General features: G+C 49.5%; 1 protein-coding gene across 2 annotated transcripts; it reads right to left on the bottom strand.

Annotated features, from left to right (window-relative positions):
* Window positions 1-23,174, bottom strand: SERPINH1 (serpin family H member 1). Of its 2 annotated transcripts, XM_035115856.3 has the most exons (6): window positions 23,117-23,174; window positions 19,408-19,451; window positions 6,543-7,195; window positions 4,477-4,575; window positions 3,265-3,497; window positions 1-1,600 (listed from the first exon to the last, which is right to left on the bottom strand). In XM_035115856.3, the coding sequence occupies exons 3-6, from the start codon at window positions 7,171-7,173 to the stop codon at window positions 1,298-1,300; spliced, it is 1,266 nt and encodes a 421-aa protein (XP_034971747.3). In that variant the 5' UTR covers window positions 7,174-7,195; window positions 19,408-19,451; window positions 23,117-23,174; the 3' UTR covers window positions 1-1,297. The 2 variants fall into 2 exon arrangements, with proteins under 2 accessions (XP_034971747.3, XP_034971748.3); XM_035115857.3 differs by lacking the exon at window positions 19,408-19,451.
* Between the last annotated feature and the right edge of the window lie 806 nt (window positions 23,175-23,980).

Here is a 23,980-nt window from a genome sequence, read left to right as displayed (position 1 = left end):
TCACCGAAAAATATTTTATTGCAAAAAAATCGTACGACAAAGGTTTTGTGCGACCGTAGAAAATAAAGGCATCTGATACTTGCATTCACATAACACAACTCAGTCATCTCACAATTGGGCTTTGCCCTGTTCTCTTCCCCACCCAGACCCTCTTCCCAAAGTGTATAATAGCACCAGGATTCAGTGTGTGAATTGTTCACTGTAAGGCCCATGTTTTGTGTCCCAATGCCCTGCGCCCTCCCCCCTCTGCGTTTATTCTTGGCATTCTCTCTCTCTCGGTATCCCAAACGCTTCCTTGCCTTACTACACGAATGCTGCTAGTAAGGGCCAGGAGGTGCCAATGTTAACTCCGGTAAAAGGGGATGTCAACAGTGGGGAGTCTCGACACAAAGGGAGAAAAGGAACGGGAAGGTTAAGTTAAAAAGCTAAAACAAGGCACCCATCGCCAATGCAATCTTCAGCTGCTCGTTCCTTCAATGATGGACGTAGCCTCTTAGGAAGAAAAGCACCAGAGTTACCGTGTTTCTCCAAAAATAAGACACAGTCTTATATTTATTTTTCCTTAAAAAAACACTGGCTTATTTTCAGGGGATGTCTTATTTTTTCCCTCCTTCTCCTGCCGTGGCCGGCATTGCTGCTGTGCCTATCACTATCACCTTATTTTCGGGGTATGGCTTTTATTCCTTGAATGCCTAAAAATCCTGCTACAGCTTATTTTATGGCTACGTCTTATTTTTGGAGAAACAGGGTAGTTACTAAGGGGACATTACAGGAGTTGGGAATCCTAGTGTTTGTCTGGAAACGCAACGGGGGACCAGAGTGGTTTTTTTATGTAACCCATCACAAAGAACTGGAATCCTTTTTCCACTTCAGAAAATGTCCCCACTAAAAACAAAGTGGACTTTTCAGCTGACAAAAAAATGCACTAATGAGAAATCCTTTTAATTCATCCCCCAATGACTCCTTGGTCTTAGAAGTAACAGGTACAAACTCAGAATTTCACCTATTAGTGATCAAATATTGCGTGTAGCTGGTTGTACCCCCGTTTCACATTTAACAGCAGCAAAAACACCTACAAATTAAAAGGATCTCTCACCGGGCAGTGAACGCCACCCTTTTAGGGATGAGCTCATGAACAACGAAATTTGGGAGCTGTGCTTCTCCCTGACCCAAACTCCCCACTGTTTTACGACCTCCAATATTTTTTAGCGAGGTGCTTGTAGAAGATAAACCATATTCCCCCATTTTAAAAAAATAAACCGCAACCCAACACAAATGGCATATTTGTGCTCACACACTACAATTCATCACGCATCTTGTCTCCTTTGGGTTTCACTAGTCGGCCAATGAAAAGGATGGAGTTGGTCTTATTGTCTTTGATCAGGAAGATGAACGGGTGATCGGCGTAGAAGAGCTTTGGATTTTTCATCTCTTCCCGGGCGTAGATGTCCCCTTCAAAGGGGTTCCCCTCCGTGTCCCACTCGAGGGCCGCAGCGTGGAAGACGTTGGAGAGGTAGAGATCCTTCTTGCCCGAAATCTTGGACAGGTCGGCCTTGTTTTTGTCAACGGCTTCTGTTAGGCCAAGATCAGCTAAGTGTTTCTGGAAAATGAGGGCATATATATATATTATAGTCTAATGAATTATTGCATATTGCTTTATCTGATCTGTTATTTCAAAGTTCCTGTGACTTTTTTTGTATTGGATCGGACTGTTGTTATATTTGTGATCTTTGCTGTCTGTTTAATTGTTTCTTCAGCTTATAAACCACCTTGTGCATAGTAATATAGGAAGGCCAGTACAGTATAGGTATACCGGTATATACAGCGGTACCTTGACATCCGAACGACTCGACTTCCGAAGGTTTCGACTTCCGAAGTCGACAGCCCTGGAAGTATTTTCGCCACGCATGCGCGCATTCTGCACCTGCGCAGAAACGCGAAATTGCGCTTCGTGCATGCGCAGAATGGGCGCTTCGACAACCAAAGACTTCGACTTATGAAGACGGCAATGGAACGGATTGTCTTCGTAAGTCGAGGTATCACTGTGTATATATAATTTCCCCCCCTAAAAATAAAATACAATTTGGCGAACATTTTCCAATAGACATTCCCTGGATAATCAACTTCCCTTCCACCCTTGCATGGTTTCCTCAAATTATCTATCACTGCTGGATATTATAATTATTCAAAACCTTCTTTCCTCCACCATATTCTCAAAATAACCTTTACTGCTGAGCTGACTCCGAACCTGCTAGCCTTTTTAACATGCTTACAATATTTTATGTTTTAAAAAAATAATTTATAAACATTTTTCAATCCCTGAAGGCTGTCTTGTCTTGTTCTCCAATTTTATGAGTTGCAAATTCAACTCATATTCCATCCATTTCAACTGCCGCTCCTCTTTCGTATGCCATTTTGGGGCATATAGTATTAAGGGGCGCGGGTGGCGCTGTGGTCTAAACCACTGAGCCTCTTGGGCTTGCCGATCGGAAGGTCGGCGGGTTCGAATTCCCATGACAGGGTGAGCTCCTGTTGCTCTGTCCCAGCTCCTGCCAACCTAAAAGTTTGAAAGCATGCCAGAAAGTGCAAGCAGATAAATAGGTACTGCTCTGGCAGGAAGCTAAATGGCATTTCTGTGCGCTTCTGGCTTCCGTCACGGTGTTCCGTTGCACCAGAAGCGGTTTAATCCTGCTGGTCACGTGACCCTGAAAGCTGTCTGTGGACAAATGCCGGCTCCCTTGGCCTGAAAGCGAGATGAGCGCCGCAACCCCATAGTCGCCGTCCAGGGATCCTTTACCATTTTACCTTTATATAGTACTCTCGCGGCAGTAGCCGCATACAGGAAGAGATTCCTTTCATTCTAGGTAAAGGTTAAGGGACCCCTGACCATTAGGTCCAGTCGCAGACGACTCTTGGGTTGCGTGCTCATCTCGCTTTACTGGTGTACAGCTTCCAGGTCATGTGGCCAGCATGACAAAGCCACTTCTGGCGAATCAGAGCAGCGCACGGAAACGCCATTTACCTTCCCGCTGGAGCTGTACCTTTTTATCTACTTGCACTTTGTGCTTTTGAACTGCTAGGTTGGCAGGAGCTGGGACCGAGCAATGGGAGCTCACCCCATTGCAGGGATTCGAACTGCCGACCTTCTGATCGGCACGCCCAAGAGGCTCAGTGGTTTAGACCACACCACCACCCGCGTCCCATTGCTTTCATTCTAGCGGCGTACAAATGAAAAGCGAAATGCAACGCAATGGTGGTACTCACATGCAGATCGTGGCTGACTTCCAGGCTGACTTTGGGCAGGGAGATGGCTACGGCTCGCTGCTTCATCTTCCCCAGCCAGACCTTTAGCTGCTCCTGGGTCAACAGCTTCTCCAGCCTCTCCAGGGGCTCCACATGGTGCGGCATGATGAAGATCATGCTAGACAGCTTGTGCGCCAGAGGCATCTCCACCATCTGCAGGTTCTCCGCCTCGTCATTGAAATAGTTGTACAGCCCTTCGGAAACAAAGGGGAATGACTCAGCGGCTGCAGGGAGACAGGCGAGGGGCGAAGCAGGCAAGTGCTAGCAAGATTTTTTATTGGGGTTTTTATGGAGGCAAGGCAAAACAGTACCAAGAAGGAGGGGAAAAAATTAAGCAACTAAAGAGCAGTCATGCCACTTAGGTTCAGGATGAGGGCTGACCGGTGTCTGTTTTTCAACATTGTGATCGATCACCAGCTAAACATCACAATATAAACCACTTATAAACGCCATCTCCAACTCCTCGAAAGATTCCGTCAATGGTGTCTCCTAAAAAATTTACACATCACCTGAGAAGACAGGCGAACTAATACCAGTGTACTGGAAGAAGCAAAGACCGCTAGTGTTGAAGCAATGATTCTTCAACATCAACTTCGTTGGACTGGTCGTGTTGTGCGGATGCCTGATGATCGTCTCCCAAAGCAACTACTCTATTCCGAACTTAAAAATGGAAAGCATAATGCTGGTGGTCAACAAAAGAGGTTTAAAGACTCTCTCAAGGCAAATCTAAAAAAATGTAGTATAAACACCGACAACCGGGAAACACTGGCCTGCGAGCGCTCCAGTTGGAGAACAGCCTTTGCTAAAGGTGTCGTGGACTTTGAAGACGCTCAAACTCAGGACGCAAGGGAGAAACGTGCTAAGAGGAGGACACGCTTGGCAAACCCTCACCGTGATCAACTCCCGTCTGGAAACCTATGTCCCCACTGTGGAAGGACGTGTGGATCCAGAATTGGCCTCCACAGTCACTTACGGACTCACTTTTAAAACAGTGTTTATGGAAGACAATCTTACTCGGCCTGATCGCCAAGATACTGATATATCACCATGTCTGAAATAAGGATGGAGCCATGCAGAGGCGAACGGGGTAATGTCCTGGCAAGTGCTAGCGGTCTAAAACTGATGCTTTTCCAGCCAAGAATGAGGCCGGCCTCCTTTTCCAGGTTCTCTTACCGGTGCGGTGCATCATGGGAATGCCAACGGTGTAGGAACGTGTCACCATAAAGCCACGATTGTCCACCATCTTGTGATGGAACCTCTCGTCCCAGTGAGCTGCAGAATCAAAGAGATGAAGGAAGGCCGGTTAATAGCAGGACGGACCAGTTTGTTGTATCTCGTGCATCTGATTCGAACCCAGAACCAAGGAACCCAGAACCAAGGAACTTGCACAAAACACAGCTGCTGGCATTTTGACTGGCACTTGCAGGCAATGCTATTTAACACTATTTATTATGTGGGTGTTTCACTGGCCTTTACATTAGCAGGCCAAATCCAGGGTGCTGATATTAATACACAAAGCCCTTAGAAGCTTGAGATTGAGGTATTTATCTGAGTGCCTCTCTCCGGGCCAGCCAGCTTGCACCCTGAATAGATGCTCTTCCAGCAATAGGTGTTGCTTATTGAATGGCGACTCAAAACAGGGCCTTCTCTGTAGTGGCACCGCAGCAATGCAACTCCCTTCCCCTAAAAGGAAGCAAATGCTACCACAGTGTTGATGTCTCGTTCTTGCATGTGCCCAAAGCCCACATTGAGAGTGTTGCCAATCTCTCGTTATAGCCCTTTACCAATTGATTGATCTACCTCTGTTGCTGATTCACTATATCTTCCATTTTATTTATATTATTTCGGTTGTTGTGTCAAAACCTTTGGGAACATTTTAAGGGTTTTCCTCTTTTTTAATGGGACTTTTAAATGCAGATCTTAACTACAGGTCCTGTATACCTGAAGGAGCGTCTCCACCCCCATCGTTCAGCCCGGACACTGAGATTCAGCACCGAGGGCCTTCTGGCAGTTCCCTCATTGCAAGAAGTGAGGTTACAGGGAACCAGGCAGAGGGCCTTTTCGGTAGTGGCACCCGCCCTGTGGAACACCCTCCCATCAGATGTCAAGGAAATAAGCAGCTATCCTATTTTTAAAAGACATCTGAAGGCAGCCCTGTTTAGGGAAGTTTTTAATATTTAATGCTGTATTGTTTTTAACACTCGATTGGGAGCTGCCCAGAGTGGTTGGGGGAACTCAGTCAGATGGGAGGGGTACAAATAATAAATATTATTATTATTAGTAGTAGTATTCGTTCAATTTCCGAAAACATTCGACAACCAAGGTGCGGCTTCTGATTGGCTGCACTCAATTGGAAGCCTCAGAAGACACCTGGCTTCCAAAGAAAGTTTGCAAACCAGAACACTCACTTCCGGTTTCAGGGAGCCAAAACATTTGAGTCGCAAGGTGTTCGAGATCCAGGGTACGACTGTATTCATTTTTACATTCTTAAGATATCAAAGACTTCCCTTCTTCTCTTTCCATGGTTCATTTTGCAAAATCCCTGCATATTTTACAAAAACTATACCATTCAGTAGTCCATTATAGCATCCATCAAAACTTATACACCTTGTTGAATTTATCTTAACGCTGCCAGCGTTTTCAGCTGTACACCATTACTTTTCCCATATACAGTGGTACCTCTGGTTGCAAACGGGATCCGTTCCGGAGGCACGTTCGCAACATGAAAAGGCCGCATCCTGAAGCGCTGAATCTGCGCCCGCGCGTGACGCAATTCAGTGCTTTCTGTGCATGCGCAAAGCGCGACTTACAGCTTCTGTGCATGTGCAAAGTGCGGTTTAGCGATTCTGCGCATGCGCACACGCCGAACCTGGAAGTAACCCGTTCCGGGACTTCCGGGTTCGGCGCGGGACGCAACCGGAAAGAACGTAACCCGCAGCGGACGTAACATGAGGTATGATTGTATTCAATAAACATTTCCCAACCTTCTCTAAACCCATGTTCTTGTTCTCTCACTCTATACATTAAGTCTGCAAGCTGCGCATTTTCTTGTCAACTTAAGTGGCCATTCTTCTTTGGTTGGGACCTCGCTCGTTTTCCATTTAAGAAACCCTTGGTTTCATCCAGTAGGGCTCTTCCTACTGGCTGAACAATTCCACCACTCCTATCTGGATCCCACATGCTCAGCAAGAGCTCAGGACTTGCACCCGGACCCACCCTCCCTGCCGGCTTCCACTTACGTTTGAAGAACATGGTGTTGACGATGAGGGCCCCGTCTGTCTTCTCCACATCCTTGGTGACCTCGGGCAGCTTGCCGTCGGTGGTCTGGGAGGCCCACTCGTTGATGGACTTGAGGGCGCTGCGCTTGTCCCGGAAGTTGATCTTGGAGTGTTCGTAGTTGTAGTGCTTCTTGCTGCTCTTGACGAAGTCGTCGGTGAAGCTGATGGAGCTGGGGCCGTACAGGCGGCTGCCCATCTTCCAGGTGACGTTGCGGGCCGTGGAGTTGCTGACCTCGTTCAGGAGCTCCGAGAGGCCGCTGTGGACGTAGTCGTCGTTCAGCTTGTCGGCGCTGAGCAGCGCCTTGGCCTGCGAGGCCGTGGCGGCCTTGCCGCCCAGGGACACCAGCCCGAGAGAAGAGGCCACCACCACCGGAGACACCAAGATGTTCTCCATGTTCTTCTCCTTGGCCATGGCGTGGTAGAGGTTGAAGGCCAGGGTGGCGCTGCGGTCGGCCAGGGCGGCCACCCTGTCGCTCAGCTTCTTGTCTCCGGAGGAAGCCTTCTTCTCGCTCTTCTTCTTGTCCTCCGGGGGAACGGCAAGGACCAAGGCGCAGAGCGCAAGGAGTCGGATCATCCACATGGTGGCTGCCATGGACGCTGGGACCCAACTGAGCCTGCAAGGAAGCAGAAGGCGAGGGTCAGTGAGGCTGAGCCGTCCTGTTTCCCTCCAACCAGGAGACGTATTCTATGGGTGAAGGAAACCGCCAGCGCTGGAAGGGCCTACGTAGGGTAGGGGTGTGGCTTAGTAGCAGGTGTAGGGGCAATCTATCTGGAAGACAATTGTATTTTGAGGAGTTTAGTGATCTGACATGGTCTTTTCTTCCTGACTCTGTTTGCTTCCCCTCTAGCTCTTGTTCTGCTCTTTGATGGCCGAAAGTAGCCTTTAATGTGTAATCTGGTAGAAGGAAGAAGCAATAATGTTGGGTAACTTCTTTGATGTAGAAGCATTGGGAAGAGGGTGACTATTGAATGACCTGCAGCCATTAAAAGCCATAAAAGCTAGCTATCAATAATCTATAAATCAGATGGTTTTGGGACATAGTTCCAGGGTGGATAAAAATCAATGATTTTAAAAAATATTGTTTTAAAAAAATTGGATTATTATTATTATTTAAATCAGATTTTTAAAATAAAATGCGTTTGGAGGGGGAAAAAATCTTTCTAAATATAGTTTTCTATTTAAGTTACATTATAGTCCAAAGGCTTTTCATCAGGAAATAAGGATTTGTTTAAAGTTTTTCATGGTGTGCTAAAACTAAGGTTTTTTAAAAAATTAAAAAAACCACTTAACCACATCAGTTAAGAAACATGGATACATATTGTGAGGGACAGGGGATATCGCGAAGTCCCTCCCCTCCTGAGTTCAAGCCCGTCCCCGAGCAAAGGGGAAAGCAGGGAGAGTTCCGATTCCAGTGGGGAAGCAGGAAGTCGTGTCCGAGGCTCAGGCAAGGTAGAGGAGCCAGGGTCCCAGGTGGGACAGGAAGGGGCAAGTAAGGGGGGAAGACCCATCCCCCCAACTCCAGAATTACGCAGGAAGAGGAGGGGCAAGAGGATGGGTCTGCCAAAGCTTTTTTGTTGGAGAAAGACGCGCCAAAAGCCATTAGGAGGTTCTGAAACCGACTGACAACATCGCTCCGTGTAAATAGCAATGACTTGAGCACTGTAAATACGCAGCACCAATAAAAGAATAAAATGCAGAGCTGCGTAGCGTCGTTACTCTGAAGTAGTCCACTCCGGCCACTGTGACAGCAACCTCCTAATCATTTTTGGGCTACTTTGGAGTTGCCGGGATGAGCGTGTCAGAGGCGGAGAAGTGGCGGCAGATCGCTGAGCAAGCCCAGCTAGAACTGCAACAGCTGTCGCTGCAGGCGCAGGGAGAATTGAAGGCAGCTAAAGAGGAGACTAAGAAGGTCCAGGACGACCGGCTACAACTTGCGGAACAGGTGAGAGAGCTCCAGGAAAAAGAGCAGCATTTAAGGGCGGTGGCGGTAGACCTCCAAAACAAGCTGGATGCAGAGAAAAACAAGGCGGGAGGGGCACCCCAAGTCCAAGTGCGGCCAGGAAGGAGAGCTGGGACCCTAGTAAGCAAGTTCAATGGAGACCCGAAGGAGTTTCAGGGCTTTGAGACTGAGATTGTGTATGCTCTTGAGCTGCACCACGATGAGTTCCCTGATGATGAGCACAGAGTAGCGTTTATTGTGGAGCACCTTACAGGGGCGGCCAGGGAGTGGCTAAGACCGTTAATTGCAACAAGGAATCCTTGCATGAAGAATGTCAAACTCTTTCTAGAAGGTTTGAAAACGATGTATTCGTCCGATAGTCATATGGACCAGACTAAGGAGGAACTTCATAATTTACGCCAAGGAAATATGACAGTTCGCGCGTATTGGGCGAAATTCACCATGCTGGTGCACAGATTGGGGTGGGATCTGGAGTCTGCCCCAATGCAAGCGGCGTTTTACTTGGGGTTGCATGAGGAGGTGAAGGATGAGCTCTCGAGAGGTCCAAAGCCCAGTAATATGGATCAACTGAGCAAAGCGGCTCTGGCGGTGGGGGTGAGGCAGGAATCCAGATGGAGCGACAAGCAAGCAACGCGCGCAAAGCGGGCTTGGTTCCCACGGTCGCAGGAGAAGCCACTCCCTCAACAACCCTTTCAAGCCACGCCTGGGGCCAGTCAGGACCAGGAACCCATGCAGATTGATAGCGCGCGCGCGCGGGCTTTTCAAACCCCAGCGGCGCCAAGACGCAAGGAGGGAAGGGGTGGGAATTGCTTTCTCTGCAACTCCCCCCAGCATCTCGTCAGAGACTGCCCACATCGCAGGGAGTGGCAAGGAAAGGCGGGAACGGTTGTGCCCTCCCCCACTGACGCAGCACCACAGCAGGGAAACGGGAAAGCCTGGCTGCAGGAGACAAGGGGCGGCAGCCAGGCACAGTCAGCAGACAACAGCCCCAGCCCACCCACCCGCACAGAGAGGAGCAGAGCCAGCCCACCCCTCCCAGAGCAGGAGTGGTTCTAGAAGTGACGCTCACGCTCCCTAATGGCTATCCCCTGACAGTCCTCGCCTTAATTGACAGTGGGGCGTCAGCGAACTTCTTCTCGAGGAACTTTGCAGAAGAGCACCAGATCCAGCTTCTGCAGCTGGATTTTCCTCTGCACGTGGCAACCATTGACGGCAGAGAGCTGCTGGGAGGGGCCATCACTCATCAAACCCCCCCCCATGAGAATGACGGTTGGAAGGCACTCAGAGACACTGGCATTCAACGTCACCACCATCTCAGACCCCCCAATCGTTTTGGGCATGAGCTGGCTGGCGCGCCACGACCCCTCCATAAGTTGGCATCAGAGATGCATCACTTTTGGATCGGACTTTTGCCTGGAACATTGCATGCAGCACCAACCAGGGGAGGGGCCTCCGATAGCCACGGTGGCCACCATGCACGTCAAAGGGGGTGAGGCGATACCCAAACCATACTGGGACCTGCAGGAGGTCTTCAGTGAAGCGGAGTCCGACCACCTGCCCCCACACAGGCCTTTTGACTGCCAGATCAACCTGGTGCCTGGGGCAACTATACCCCCAGCCAAGCTGTACGCCATGTCAGACCAGGAACTGGAGGATCTGCGCGCTTTTATCGACAAGAACCTCAAGCGGGGGTTCATCAGAGAAAGCAAGGCAGCAGGGGGCAGCCCGGTCTTCTGGGTGGACAAGAAAGACACGCAACAGCGCCGTCTTGTGGTGGATTTTAGACGGCTGAATTCGGTGACGGAGCCAGTGGCTTTCCCCATGCCCAGAGTGGATGATCTCCTGACAGCGGCACGCAGGGGCAAGATTTTCACCAAGCTAGACCTGAGGGGGGCGTACAACTTGATCAGGATCCGGGAAGGCGATGAGTGGAAAACCACGATGTTCACGCCTCTGGGCTCTTTTGAATATCTGGTGATGCCCTTCGGGTTGCAAGGGGGCTCAGCATGCTTCCAGGCCTTCATGCACCACGTCCTGGGGTCCCTACTCTTCAGGAAATGCTTGGTCTTTCTGGATGACATCCTTATTTACTCCAACGACCCAGTGCAGCACGTGAAGGACGTCAGGGAGGTGTTACAGCGCCTGAAGGAGAACCACCTGTATGTGAAGCTGGAGAAGTGCAAGTTTCACACCAAGGAGGTGGACTTCCTGGGCTACAAGCTGTCAGACAAGGGGCTGGCAATGGACAAGGACAAGGTGCAGACCATCCTGGACTGGCACAGCCCCAGGACGCGCAAAGATGCCCAACGCCTACTAGGCTTTGCCAACTTCTACAGGAAGTTCATCAAGAACTTCTCTCGAGTTACGGCTCCCATCACTGACTGCCTGAGAGGCAAGCAGAAGTTCAGGTGGACACCAGAGGCGCAAGCAGCGTTCGAAAGCCTCAAGAGGGTGTTCGCCTCAGACCAGAACCTGTTCCACGTGGTTCAGGACGCGCCCCTACGCATTGAAACAGATGCTTCTGATAAGGCTGTGGGCGCCATTTTGTTGCAACTGGACGCCAACAGAGAGTGGAGACCCTGTGCCTTCTTCTCCAGGAAGTTGACCCAGCCCGAGCGAAACTACACAGTTTTTGATCGGGAACTTCTTGCGATCCACGCGGCGTTCCAGCACTGGCGACACTTCCTGGTGGGCGCCAAGCACCCCATCCAGGTGTGCACAGACCACAAGAACCTGGAGTTCTGGAGAACTGCCAGGGTGCTCAACCAGCGGCAGATACGGTGGGCGGAGTTCTTCTCGAACTTCAACTTCTCCATACACTACATCCCAGGAGAGCAGAATGTCAGGGCGGATGCCCTCTCCCGCAAGCCAGAGTACATGGAGGAGGAGGCGCCACCAGCCCCAAGGCACATTTTCCCCCCGTCGGCATGGTCCTGCGGAGCAGCAGTGGTGAGCGAGGCAGAACTCACAGCACTGACGGCAGCGGATGAATTTGCCAACCGCATCTTCAGAGAACTGAGAGGGGGGAGGGAGCAGGCAAAAGACTTTGCAGAACGCAGAGGGCTGCTTTTCTACAAGGGTGCGCTGTACCTACCCACCACCCAGCTTCGACGTACGGTCCTCAAGCAGATGCACGACAACCCTACAGCGGGGCATTTTGGAAGGGACAAGACCACTCACCTAGTCATGAGACACTTCTGGTGGCCAGGGGTGAGGGAAGATGTTCGAGACTATGTAAGGGGCTGTACCACCTGCCAGCGGGCGAAGGTGGTCAGAGCAGCGCCACCAGGGTTGCTGGAGCCCTTAGCCACACCACACAGGCCGTGGGAAGTGGTGTCCATGGACTTCATCACAGATCTGCCTTCGTCCAGGGGTAAGACTGCAGTGTTGGTGGTGGTGGACCTCATGTCCAAAATGTGTCACTTTATACCGTGTGCCAGGGCAGTCTCGGCAGAAGAGACAGCCAAACTGTTTGTTGATCACATTTTCAGACTGCATGGATTACCTTTAAGGGTTATTTCGGATCGTGGCCGCCAATTTGTTTCCAGGTTCTGGCGGCGGCTCATGAACCTCCTGCAGGTGGAGGTCAGCTTGTCGACGGCTAGACACCCGCAGACCAACGGACAAGCGGAGAGGGTCAACGCCATTCTGCAGCAGTACCTGAGATGCTACGTCAGCCAGCGGCAAACGGACTGGGTGGATCGCTTGCCACTAGCAGAATTTGCCTACAACAATGCAGTGCACGTCTCCACAGGGGTGTCGCCCTTTAAGGCCAATTACGGGCGCGACCTCAGATCTTTCCCAGAGAGGGAGAGGGAGGAGGAGGAGGAGGGCCCACAGGCTGAGGATTGGGCAGAGGAACTGGAGACGGTGCACCAGCAGCTCAGAGAACACTTGGAGAGGGCCAAGGAAGCGTACAAAAAGGGGGCAGATCGCCACAGGCGACAAGGGGAGGTCATCAGGGTGGGGGACAAGGTGTGGTTGTCCTCGGAGGGCCTTCCCACCAGAGGGAGGTGCAAAAAGCTGGCACCCAAATGGCTGGGCCCCTTCACGGTCACGCAACAGGTCAACCCGGTGGCATACAGGCTGGCACTGCCAGAGGACATGAGGGTGCATCCAGTGTTTCATAGATCGCTGCTGTCGCCGTACAGGGAAAGCAGCAGGCTCCGAGACAGCGAACAAACCCCCGAGGGAGGGGGGGAGAGGGAAAGCAGGGAGCAACTCAATGAGGCCACGGCCATCCTGGATTCAAGGTGGGGGGTGGGGGGCCTGGAGTACCTCATGGCATGGGAGGATGCTCCACCGTCCCAGAATGAATGGGTTCCCGCCACTCAGATACAGGAGGAATTCTTGGTGGAAGAATTTCACGCCCTCTTTCCCCACAGACCCAAGCCCTGGCACATGGAAAGGGAGGGGGAGGAGGAGGAGGCACGGGAGAACAGCTCACCATGGCGCTGGGAAGCGGAGTTTGAGGAACCAGAGGATGAGGTATGGGTGTCGCCAAGATCCACCCAGTCAGAGGAAGGAGCAGATTGGCAAAACATTTTTACCCCCACCAGCTCTGACGCCACGGACTTTTTGGGATTCCCGTCCTCCCAGGCGGAAGGGGGGGGCTCGCAGGACTGGGGGGAGGTGTTCACACCAACGGGCTCGGAGAGCACCGAGTTTTTAGGCTTCCAGTCGTCGCCGACACATGGGGGGGGCCTGGGGAGGGGTGAAGGAGAGCTTGGGAGGGGGGTGGATGTGAGGGACAGGGGATATCGCGAAGTCCCTCCCCTCCTGAGTTCAAGCCCGTCCCCGAGCAAAGGGGAAAGCAGGGAGAGTTCCGATTCCAGTGGGGAAGCAGGAAGTCGTGTCCGAGGCTCAGGCAAGGTAGAGGAGCCAGGGTCCCAGGTGGGACAGGAAGGGGCAAGTAAGGGGGGAAGACCCATCCCCCCAACTCCAGAATTACGCAGGAAGAGGAGGGGCAAGAGGATGGGTCTGCCAAAGCTTTTGTGTTGGAGAAAGACGCGCCAAAAGCCATTAGGAGGTTCTGAAACCGACTGACAACATCGCTCCGTGTAAATAGCAATGACTTGAGCACTGTAAATACGCAGCACCAATAAAAGAATAAAATGCAGAGCTGCGTAGCGTCGTTACTCTGAAGTAGTCCACTCCGGCCACTGTGACACATATGCTATAATGTTATTGTTTTTGTTAAATAAATTGTTTACATTGTTTAGAAATGATTATTTTTCTCCTTCCAATAAAGGACAGAAGTTGTCCAAATTTCATAATTATGTCCAATTATTTCTAATAGTATAACAAAGTCAGTCATTTTGGATAGAACTGTAAAAACTACTCTGAAAATTTATTATTCCAAAACGAAACCTTCATCTGGTTGTAAATATTAAAATTATACCAGCAAGAATGAGTCTTTCTGTAAAATAATAATAATAATGATTTAAATCAAGTCTTACTGACTAATGATTTAAATCGTGGTTTAAATTGATTTGATTTGAATCAAATCCATCCTGCATAGTTCTGAGAAGCTTGTGCATGGACTGATGGATGCAGAAGGTCCCCGGTTCCATCCCCGGCATCTCCAGCTAGGGATGGGAATGTCCCGCCTGACATCCTGGAGAGCTGCTGCTGCTGCCAGTCAGAGTTGACAATATAGAGGTCCATGAATCAACAGCTCAGCTCAGTGTAAAGCCGTTTCTGGAATGCAGTATGTGGTTCTGGTCTCCTCGTCTCAAAACGGTGATGGAAAAGTGGCTGGGGTGTTTTTAATGTACTGTTTCAAGGGGGCTTTTATTGTTCCAATGTGGGTTTTTGTTTGGTTGGTTGCAAGTTGCTGCAAGTCACCTTTGGCCAATAAATAGTAAGAGGTGCAAAACGAGGACACATCCTTACAAAGGAACGGAGTTGAACTCCAGTTCCCATCAGGCATGTCTAATGGCCAGGGGTGATGGGAGTTGTAGTCCAACCATATCTAGACGGCCAATGGTTCACCATCCCCGCAAGTATTTAGGGCCATCGGGTTAGAGAAAAGGTGAGGAAAGGAGGAATATGATGGAGGTTTGCAGAGTTCTGCACGCTGCGGAGAAAAAGGACAGAAATTTGTTGCAATCTCCGAATGTCAACATGCAGCTATTTGCACTTCCTTGTAGGGCCATGGGAGGGAGCTTTTCAATTCTGAGAAATGGTTCCCTCCTCCCCCCCCAAAAAAAAAATCGTATCGCAATCTTCTTCCTCCCTTTAATTAAAAATGTGATGTATCCACTACTCTCTCCGCACCTGAAAAGGCTTCATTTCAGCATGCAAAAAAATTAAGAATTAGCCACCCCCGTGTTTCTGCATCAGCCGTCGTTTTGGGAAATACTTCTGGCTGAATGGTGTTGATTATTTATTTAAATCCCAGAGCACAGACTCAGGCAGTAAGGCAACAGGCAACCTCTCCTAGAGGAGGAGGAGATTCTCTTGTGACTGCATCAGGGCTAACTGGATGTTGCAATAATAGAACATCTGCAGCACATCTGTCCCAAATCCAATCTCCGGCTACATCCCATCATCAACGACCGCTCGTGACACCCGGTGAGGCCGATGGGACTTGGAGTCCAGCGACATGAGGACACCAGCTTTAAGGAAGGTTGGAACAGGTTGTGAAACACAAATTCGGATTTGTCCGAATTGGCTAAGTGCCTCAATGGCGCAGGATTAATAGCAGCAACTGAACTGCCTGTTGAAGAACCCTGAATGCAGATATTCCCACTGGGGAGGAAAGTGTCCTTTTGCCAAACGCGACGTTGTCCCTTTTCTTGATTCAAGGGAGGTTAAAAAGTAGTTGCCGAAATGGAAGAACAAAGCCAAAAGAGCTTAAAAAGAGCCTGCTGGATCAGGCCAGGGACTCATCTGTGGGAAGCCAGCAAGCAGGATTCAAGCACAAAAGCCCTCTCTTCTCCTGTGGTTTCTGGCAACTGGGATTCATAAGTATTGCTGCCTCAAACTGCGAAGGCAAGGCACAGCCTTCATGGCCAGTAGCCATTGAGACCCTCTGTGAATTTGCCTGACCCTATATTTTATTTTATTTATTTGGTTTTTCAAATTACAGTTTTACAAACACATTAAAAACAAGATTCCAAAGAATCTCCTGGACTTGTCCCCTTTTTGGGTCCTGTTGTTTGTTAATCATTTCATCCTGCATCTTTTATGATAATCCAAATCTTTTACCTCTCCATTGTGTCCAAAATTCACCATTAAACTACAAGTGTTATTCCAATCCTACTAATGATTTTAACTGTTTACAATGGTTTTTAAGATAAAATATAAATTTCTCCCCATTCCTTATTAAAATTTTGGTCTTCCTGATTCCTGATTCTTCCGGTCATTTTTGCCATTTTGACATAACCCATCGACTCGATCTGCCATTCTTCTCTGGTCAGGACTTTATCTTCTTTCCATCTCTGTCTAACCCTCTTTTAAAGCCCTCCGAGTTGGTGGCCATCATGACATCCGGCTGGAGCAAATTCTATAGCTAAACTTTGCACTGTGTGAAGAAGCACTTTCTTCCACCTGTTGCAAATATTCCAGTGTTCAGCTTCATTCAGTGTTTCTCTTTGGATTTCAAAAAGTGCCCTAAATAATACTATTTATCTATTATTATTATTATTATTATTATTATTATTATTATTACAGGGACGCGGGTGGCGCTGTGGTCTAAACCACTGAGCCTCTTGGGCTTGCCGATCAGAAGGTCAGCGGTTCGAATCCCTGCGACAGGGTGAGCTCCCGTTGCTCAGTCCCTGCTCCTGCCAACCTAGCAGTTCGAAAGCACATCAAAGTGCAAGTAGATAAATAGGTACCACTCCAGCGGGAAGGTAAGCGGCATTTCCGTGCGCTGCTCTGGTTCACCAGAAGCGGCTTAGTCATGCTGGCCACATGACCCAGAAGAACTGTCTGTAGACAAACGCCAGCTCCCTCGGCCTGTAAAGCGGGATGAGCGCCGCAACCCCAGAGTCATCTGCGACTGGACTTAACTGTCAGGGGTCCTTTACCTTTATCTATTATTATTATTATTAAATATTATTATTCCGCCTTTCAGCAATCTGGTGCTCTCCATGGAATCTTAGAGCTGGAAGGGACCCAGGCATAATCTAGTCCAACCTTCTGCAATGCAGGAATCTCAGGTCAAGCATCCATAACAGATGGGTACCCAACCTCTGCTTTAAAACCTCCCAGGAAGGAGAGTCCAAAACATCCAGATGTTCCAAAACACCTGGAAGCCACCAGATTGGCAAGGGCCAGTTCAGACAAAACTGTTTCTGAGTTTCCCGTCTGCTCCCAGTTCTGCCTTTTTCTTCCCTGATCCCATCTGGAAGGTAGCCAAGGGTGGGGTCTGAGCTATGTACTCTGCATGCAGCAGAATAAACCAAAGCGAAGGAAGTGGAAGAAGCCATTTCCCCCGCCTCCCCCCCCCCGGACATTCCATGCAGAAAGGGGGCGGGGGGGGGGAGAAGAGCCACGCAGGCAGGCAAAACAGAAGCAAAAGGCCCTCTGCAATTAACTCCTGGAAATAGCACAGCTTTCCACGTGGGGGGTCAAATTATAGTTCCGAGCAATGCGGATAGTTAAAAAGGTCTTTCGGTGGCGGTGGTTGGGAGGGAGCAGGGATGGAGATGAAAAAGGCTTATATTCTGATCTGGCTGAAACCAGTCCCTGTTTAGATCTGGTAGAACAGGATCTGCAATCAAGTGTGCATGCACACGAAAGCTCATACCAAAATAAAAACTTAGTTGGTCTTTAAGGTGCTACTGAATGAATTTTTTTATTTTCCTTCGACTCAGACCTACACGGCTACCTACCTGTAACTAGGATCTGCAATGTCCACTTTGCAAAAGTCTGGAGAGTCACTTTGGATCTCATAGAGCTGGGATTTTATTTTTTTGCCCAACATTGGGATCAAACTAACGACCCCGAGCTTAAGAGTTTCATCGTCTTTCCCAATGTGTCTGAGCAGCTGGTGCCTTTGCAGCTATGCTCAAGGCAACGGGGGCAGACACTCCAGCTGCACACTCAGCAGTAACAAATCCCCTAAGACGGCTGTAGCAAAGATTTACTCCTCTGTTGTCCGCACAGCTAACACTCTCAAACTGCAGCAAAAACTGGACTTCAGCAGCTAAGCAAACAGCGTTAGTGGTTTGGACACGACAGACAGGAACAGGGGAACCTCGGGCCCTCTATATGATTGAGCCAAATATGATGGTGAGGAGTTGTAATTTGAAACATCTGGAGCAGGGCGCCAGATTGGGGAAGGCTGGCTCAGAGCAGGGATTTTTGACACCCTCCAGACTCCATCTCCCAGCATGGCCAACGGTCAAGGAAGATGGGATATGTAGTCCAAAAACATTGGAGGGCAAAAGGTTTTGCTACAGAAGCAAAGTAATTTACGGCTGGGGTTAAACTGCTTGTTCTTGAGAATGTTAAGAGTGAGCTCGCCTGGAGTTGCCAGACTGCAGAACTCTCAGTCTCCAATAGCTCTGCAGCAAAGAAGGACGAAGATCCAGGAAGGGGATTCAAACTTCAAGAAAGAAGATTCCACCTAAACATTAGGAAGAACTTCCTGACAGTAAGAGCTGTTCGGCAGTGGAATTTGCTGCCAAGGAGTGTGGTGGAGTCTCCTTCTTTGGAGGTCTTTAAGCAGAGGCTTGACAGGCATATGTCAGGAATGCTTTGATGGTGTTTCCTGCTTGGCAGGGGGTTGGACTGGATGGCCCTTGTGGTCTCTTCCAACTCTATGATTCTATGGATCTACGCTTATTCTTCACCTGAATCTCCCTCCTGTGTCTGCAGAGCTGTTAAGACGTTCTCCGGGTTGTGAACCGACAACCCAATTATTTACAGACCTGCCGCTCCACCACCCACAAGGTTTTCAGAAAGGAGGCAATGTCGAGGCTCTACATTAGGTTCCCAGCAAAGAAAAGCGTTTTAACTCTCGAGAAGGTGATTTTACATTGAACAGGGAAATAAGCATTAGGTGCAACTCAAGGAGGTGGTTGAAACTTTTCTTTTTTCTTTTTGCATAGGCAGCGCTCTTTCAATCGAAAAAGCATTTTTGTGTGTGCGTGGCACCCACCCTGTGGAACGCCCTCCCACCAGATGTCAAAAAGAAAAATAACTACCAGACTTTTAGAGGACATCTGAAGGCAGCCCTGTTTAGGGAAGCCTTTAATCTTTAAGAAATTAGTGTATTCTAATATTTCTGTTGGAAGCCGCCCAGAGTGGCTGGGGAAACCCAGCCAGATGGGCGGGGTATAAATAAATTATTATTATTATTATTATTATTATTATTATTATTATTATTATGTTTTTCATTGAAAAAACAAGTTTAGGTGGTTTCCCCCGCAACCTCCCCCCCAAAAAGTTTTACAACTTTTGGGGTATTCTGGTTTTTACTTTTTGAAATATGGCAACCCCAAACATTAGGAAGAACTTCCTGACAGTAAGAGCTGTTCGGCAGTGGAATTTGCTACCAAGGAGTGTGGTGGAGTCTCCTTCTTTGGAGGTCTTTAAACAGAGGCTTGACAGCCATCTGTCAGGAATGCTTTGATGGTGTTTCCTGCTTGGCAGGGGGTTGGACTGGATGGCCCTTGTGGTCTCTTCCAACTCTATGATTCTATATGAACAGCTGGGCCAAGCTAGCTATTTTGGATGCTTTTCCTGGACCAGGTTACCATGGCTCAGGGCAAGACAGAAGACTTAAGTCTTCAAACCTATCATTCTAACCCAGGTTCGTTAAAAGCTACAGGCTAGCTTTTAAGTGTTATTTCATTTTGGATGTGTGGTGTGACAAGTGTAGAGGGTTTTTGTTGTTCTTCTAAAGATACCTTGGAACTTTCTCTTAGTGTGGTCAACGTTTGGCTTTTTCATTCTGAAAAAAAACAAGACAAATCAGGCAGTTCCCTCAAGGATCCAAGCCGAGAACATTTGCACAGAACAGATCAACAGGATGTTTTAGAAATTACAGTTTACATGTCAGCGGGCCAGGAAGGAGGAAGGAATCAGAGAGCGCTGCTAGGTAGGAGGTTTGGAGCAGTTCCTTTAATTGCAGGAAACCAACTTTCTAGACCTCACCGTTCCAAGCGGACTTTGAAATCGGAAGGGAACCAATCACAGAGTGACGCGGCCGCCCCTCTGAAATCCCTGCCTGCGAGCCAATGCCTGTGCGGGCCTCCTCCCTGTTTTGCATAGCCCCTCCCACTTCTAATGTGGATAGGGCTTCCAAGAAAGAGGGTGGGGCCTCAGGGCCAGGTGGGTGGGGCCAGCAGCTGTGGAACTCCCTGGGACCATAGATATGTGGGGAAAAGAATTTGGGTGCCCTAACTGAGTAACCCTCCTCCTTTTCTCAACCAAACTGATGGTGCTTTGAGAGCAATTTGTGAGATTTGGAGTTGGGAGTCCTGGGATTTAAACTTTTTTTAAATCCACCCTTTAGGAAATTAGTTAGCTACCAGCATTGGGAATGTTAAATATGCAATTATAAGCATTTTAAATCCACCTTTTAGGAAACCGGTTAGCTACCAGCTGCGGAATGCAAAATATGGGTAGATCTTGTGGTGTTTGTTATGCACTTGAATCTTAAAATGCTGGTGCTTTTCCTCTACTGAGCTGTTGCAGCGGTTACCTGGGAGACCAGGGTTCGAATCCCCACTCAGTCATAAAAAGGTCCCTTGGAGCATATAAAAAGGTGTGGCAGAAATGAAATAAATATGTAGCATGTTCCAGAAGTGCGCTAAAACTTTCCCCAGCCGAATGGGCAAGCTGGAAAATGCACAAATCGACCTCTGGCAGCTCATACAGTCAAACACTGCATCCTTTGCAGCGTTCTCTCAGCGCTCAGCACATAATCGAGCCCCTCCTTTGTCCCCGGCTGCCCCCACATGCCACGTAAGCAAGCCGAGGCAAGACCAGACACTGGGAGAGTTAGCAATGGTATGCCGTATCTAAAACAAAGCCGGGTGCAGTCTGCAGAAATTACCCCTCTGCAAAAAAGCATTTCAGACAAATATGGCCCATTGTTTATTCGTACGCATCGCAAAATTTGGGCATTCGTGGAACTTGGTTTATTTTGGCAAACCGGCAAAACGTTTTAAAAGGAGTGACCGGGGATGGGGGGAGATGCTGAGCTGCACAAAACACACCCGTCAAAATAGAAGCCATTATCCTAAATGTCCTCGCTATGTTGTTTAGACTTTTCCACAAGGGCTGGACACATCCCTTAATTTTAAAGATAACCATTTTGGCATTCTGCTTTGGATATCAGGGTTTGCACGTGAAACATTAACAGTATTTCTCGGGTTACCAAAAGATCCGACCCTCAAAAATTAAAAAAACAAACACAGATTATGGGTTTGCAGACAAAGAAACCGTTATGTCTCTGCGGCTGCATTTTAGCAAAGAGGTAACATTTTGTTAGTTGTACATGAGAGCACAATGCACCCTTTTGACCTTGGCTTCTTTTACCTTTCTAAGCTTTGCTTATCAGGGGGAACTCTGGGTTCCCACGGCAAAAAGGGAGGCTGGGGTTACACTTCTCGTTTCCTATTGTAGATGCACTACACCACATTGGACCTGAAATAAGTCTGTCCGCTATGATTCTACATTTTGTAATTATTCATCCAGACAAAGAAGGGATGAACCGCATGGAATTATTTTTGGAGATTCCAAACCACAAACACTTCACACTGACCAAGATGCCCATTCTGCTCTCTTTTGGGAGGGACTTATACTCCCCCCCCCAGTTAGTGGGGCTTGCAGCTTTTAGCTGTTTTGGTCCCATGACAACAGATTTTGAAATATATAGATATTAAGGGCACGTTAAGTTAAAGGAGCTGCTGCCTCCTTGTCCTGGTTTCTGGGCGCATCTTGCTGATTTCTGCGGGAAGCAAGATATTGGACTCCAAAGGACTTTGGGTCTCATCCAAAAGCAGGTCTATTCCTACCTTTTAAGGCACTTAAAACTTCTCTCATGGGATGTGTTTAGCATTGGCGAGACTGTGCCCCCTCTCCCTCTTCCCACTTCTTCTGCCATCCTCAAATGTTTAGTGGGTGCCTGCCACTCCACCCCACATTTGAGACCTTTGGGCATCGCGGGTGGGGGGGGAATAACCCGACATTTAGCACCCTCCCCCAATCTAGCCATTGAACGCAGAGTTTAGTACCACATCGCTACCACAAAAACCCCCATCCCTTCTATGAGGCCAGGCTTGTATAATCGGAAGCCCTTGCTACTTTTTTTTCCCCCTGCGCGAGGGGCGGGGGTACATTTCCTCCAAAAATCTTTCCATGCAGTCAGCAGCAGCCGGGAGGAAACCGGAGCAGGCTTAATACTGCCGGCAAAAGTTGCAGCCAAACAGCTCGCAAGGCCCAGGAATAGCGCTGGGGGAGGAAGAGAGACGGGGAGGCGGCGGCTGCGGCTGCTGCTGCTCCCCCCACCGAAAAGTGCGACCTCGCGATCCTCCCTGCTCCGCCTGTTCTCCAGGAGACCCCCGGGGTCCCTCTCGGCATCCGATCTCCGAAGCCGGGTCCTAAAGCGAGCGGGCGCGCAGGCATTACGCGCGCCCTGCAGAGCGCACGGCGAGGCGCATCCTAGAGTGCAAGATGCGCCCCACTTGAGCGTCGTCGAAAGTGGGGAGTGGTGTTGGACTCTAGAGACCAACATAGCTGCCAAGTTTTCCCTTTTCTCACGAGGAAGCCTATTCAGCATAAGGGAATTTCCTTAAAAAAGGGGATAACTTGGCAGCTATGTCGACCAAGCTTGCCCTCTGGCTGCATCACTCTCAGCAGCCCCCGCCCAAAGCATTTAATTGTACAGTATAGCCTGGATAACTCAGGGTGGTTAGAGCCTGGGGCTGATAGTGCCAAGGTTGCAGGTTCGATCCCTGATCGGGACAGCTGCATATTGGTATTTTCAGGGGGTTCCACTAGATGACCCCCAGGGTTCCCTCCAACTCTATCATTCTGTGATCCTGGATGGGGAGCCCGGAGGCGTTGCATGAAAAGGCCACCTTCCCCAAATAAGGAGAGCTCGACGGCTCACCGACGCGTCTCAAAGGTCCCGCGCACCCCCAAAAAGACAGCAGAGTCAAATGAATCAGCTACAAAAGGAATCCAGCTTTGCAAAAAGGAGAGGAAACTGTCCCCGCACTACGCCCCAGCGCAGTTCAAATCTAAGACAAACTCCATCCTAAGCCTTAATCCGAATTCACGCCTGGGGCAAGCGGGGGTTAAGGAGGCTAACCGGGCGCGGGCCGTTCTCCTGCCAAAGCCTCTCCCAGCGGGGCTTGCGCAGGAGAACCGCCCGCAGGGAGAGGGAAAATCACTTTCCCAAGTTACGCAGGCTTTCCAAAAAAGGAAAGCTCCCAAACCGGCCTTAAAGGAAGCTTCGCGCTTCCATGGAAAGAAGTCCCGCTGAAGGTCAAGGGGCTTACTGCCGAGTGAGCGGGCACTCGGAGCCATAAGCGGCGCGACGCGCGCAAGCCGCGCTGGGTTCCCCGAGAGTTGCGCAAAAAGTCTCCAAAAGGGGCCCCCGCTCACCTCGGAGATGGCGCTCGGGCGGCGAAAGGAAAGCCGGGCTTCTCTTTGCGCTTTCTGCGACGCGGCGGCCCGGAGGAGGGGGCTATATAACCCCGCGAGAGAAACTTCTGGAAAGTTGTAAAGGGGGGGGGGAGAGGAAAAAGTGCTCTCCAGCTGCGTCTTTGCAGAAAAGGCTGGGCCCCCCCGCCCCGAGCAGCGCTCTTCTCTCTCCACCTCCTGCTGCTCCCTCCCGGCCCTGCAGGGTCCTATAGAGAGTCCCGTTCCAGGGAATCAGCTCCCGGGCGCACAGACGTCGCTCTGTCTTCTTTTCCCTCCCACGTCCTTCAAGCTCTCTCTGCAGTTCGGTACGAGAAGCGAAGGGTTTCTTGAAACGCTGCAATTGCAAACGTGACTTGTTCTCCCCCCCCCCACGCACCACCTCACCCCCAGTCCTAAGTGGAAAGGCAAGGCAGGAGAAAGGAATTGATTTTATGCATGTGCTGGTCACGGTGCTGCTTTAAACTGTCTTTATAGTTATAGAAACATGGGATTGTAGAGCTGGGTCACCAAATCCAGCCTCCTGCAATGCAGGAATCTTTTTGCCCAACCAACGTGGAATAATAATAATAATAATAATAATAATAATAATAATAATAATAATAATATAATATGGCACCCACCTGACTGGGTTGCCCCAGCCACTCTCGGTGGCCCCCAAGAAAATATTAAAAACACAATACAACACCAACCATTAAAAACTTCCCAATACAGGGCTGCCTTCAGATGTCTTCCAGATCTCTTTGACAGGGCCGTCTCAAGCACGGCGGCACCCTGGCGCCGTGGTGCGGAGATCGCTCTGGCGCCCCTGCCCCGCTCCGTTTCTTG

The sequence above is a fragment of the Zootoca vivipara genome, chromosome 4 (assembly GCF_965207765.1).
Source record: "Zootoca vivipara chromosome 4, rZooViv2.hap1.1, whole genome shotgun sequence".
In the NCBI taxonomy this organism is placed as follows: domain Eukaryota; kingdom Metazoa; phylum Chordata; class Lepidosauria; order Squamata; family Lacertidae; genus Zootoca; species Zootoca vivipara.
Note: the sequence above shows the minus strand (reverse complement) of the source record. Positions and strands in the feature narration are given on the sequence as shown.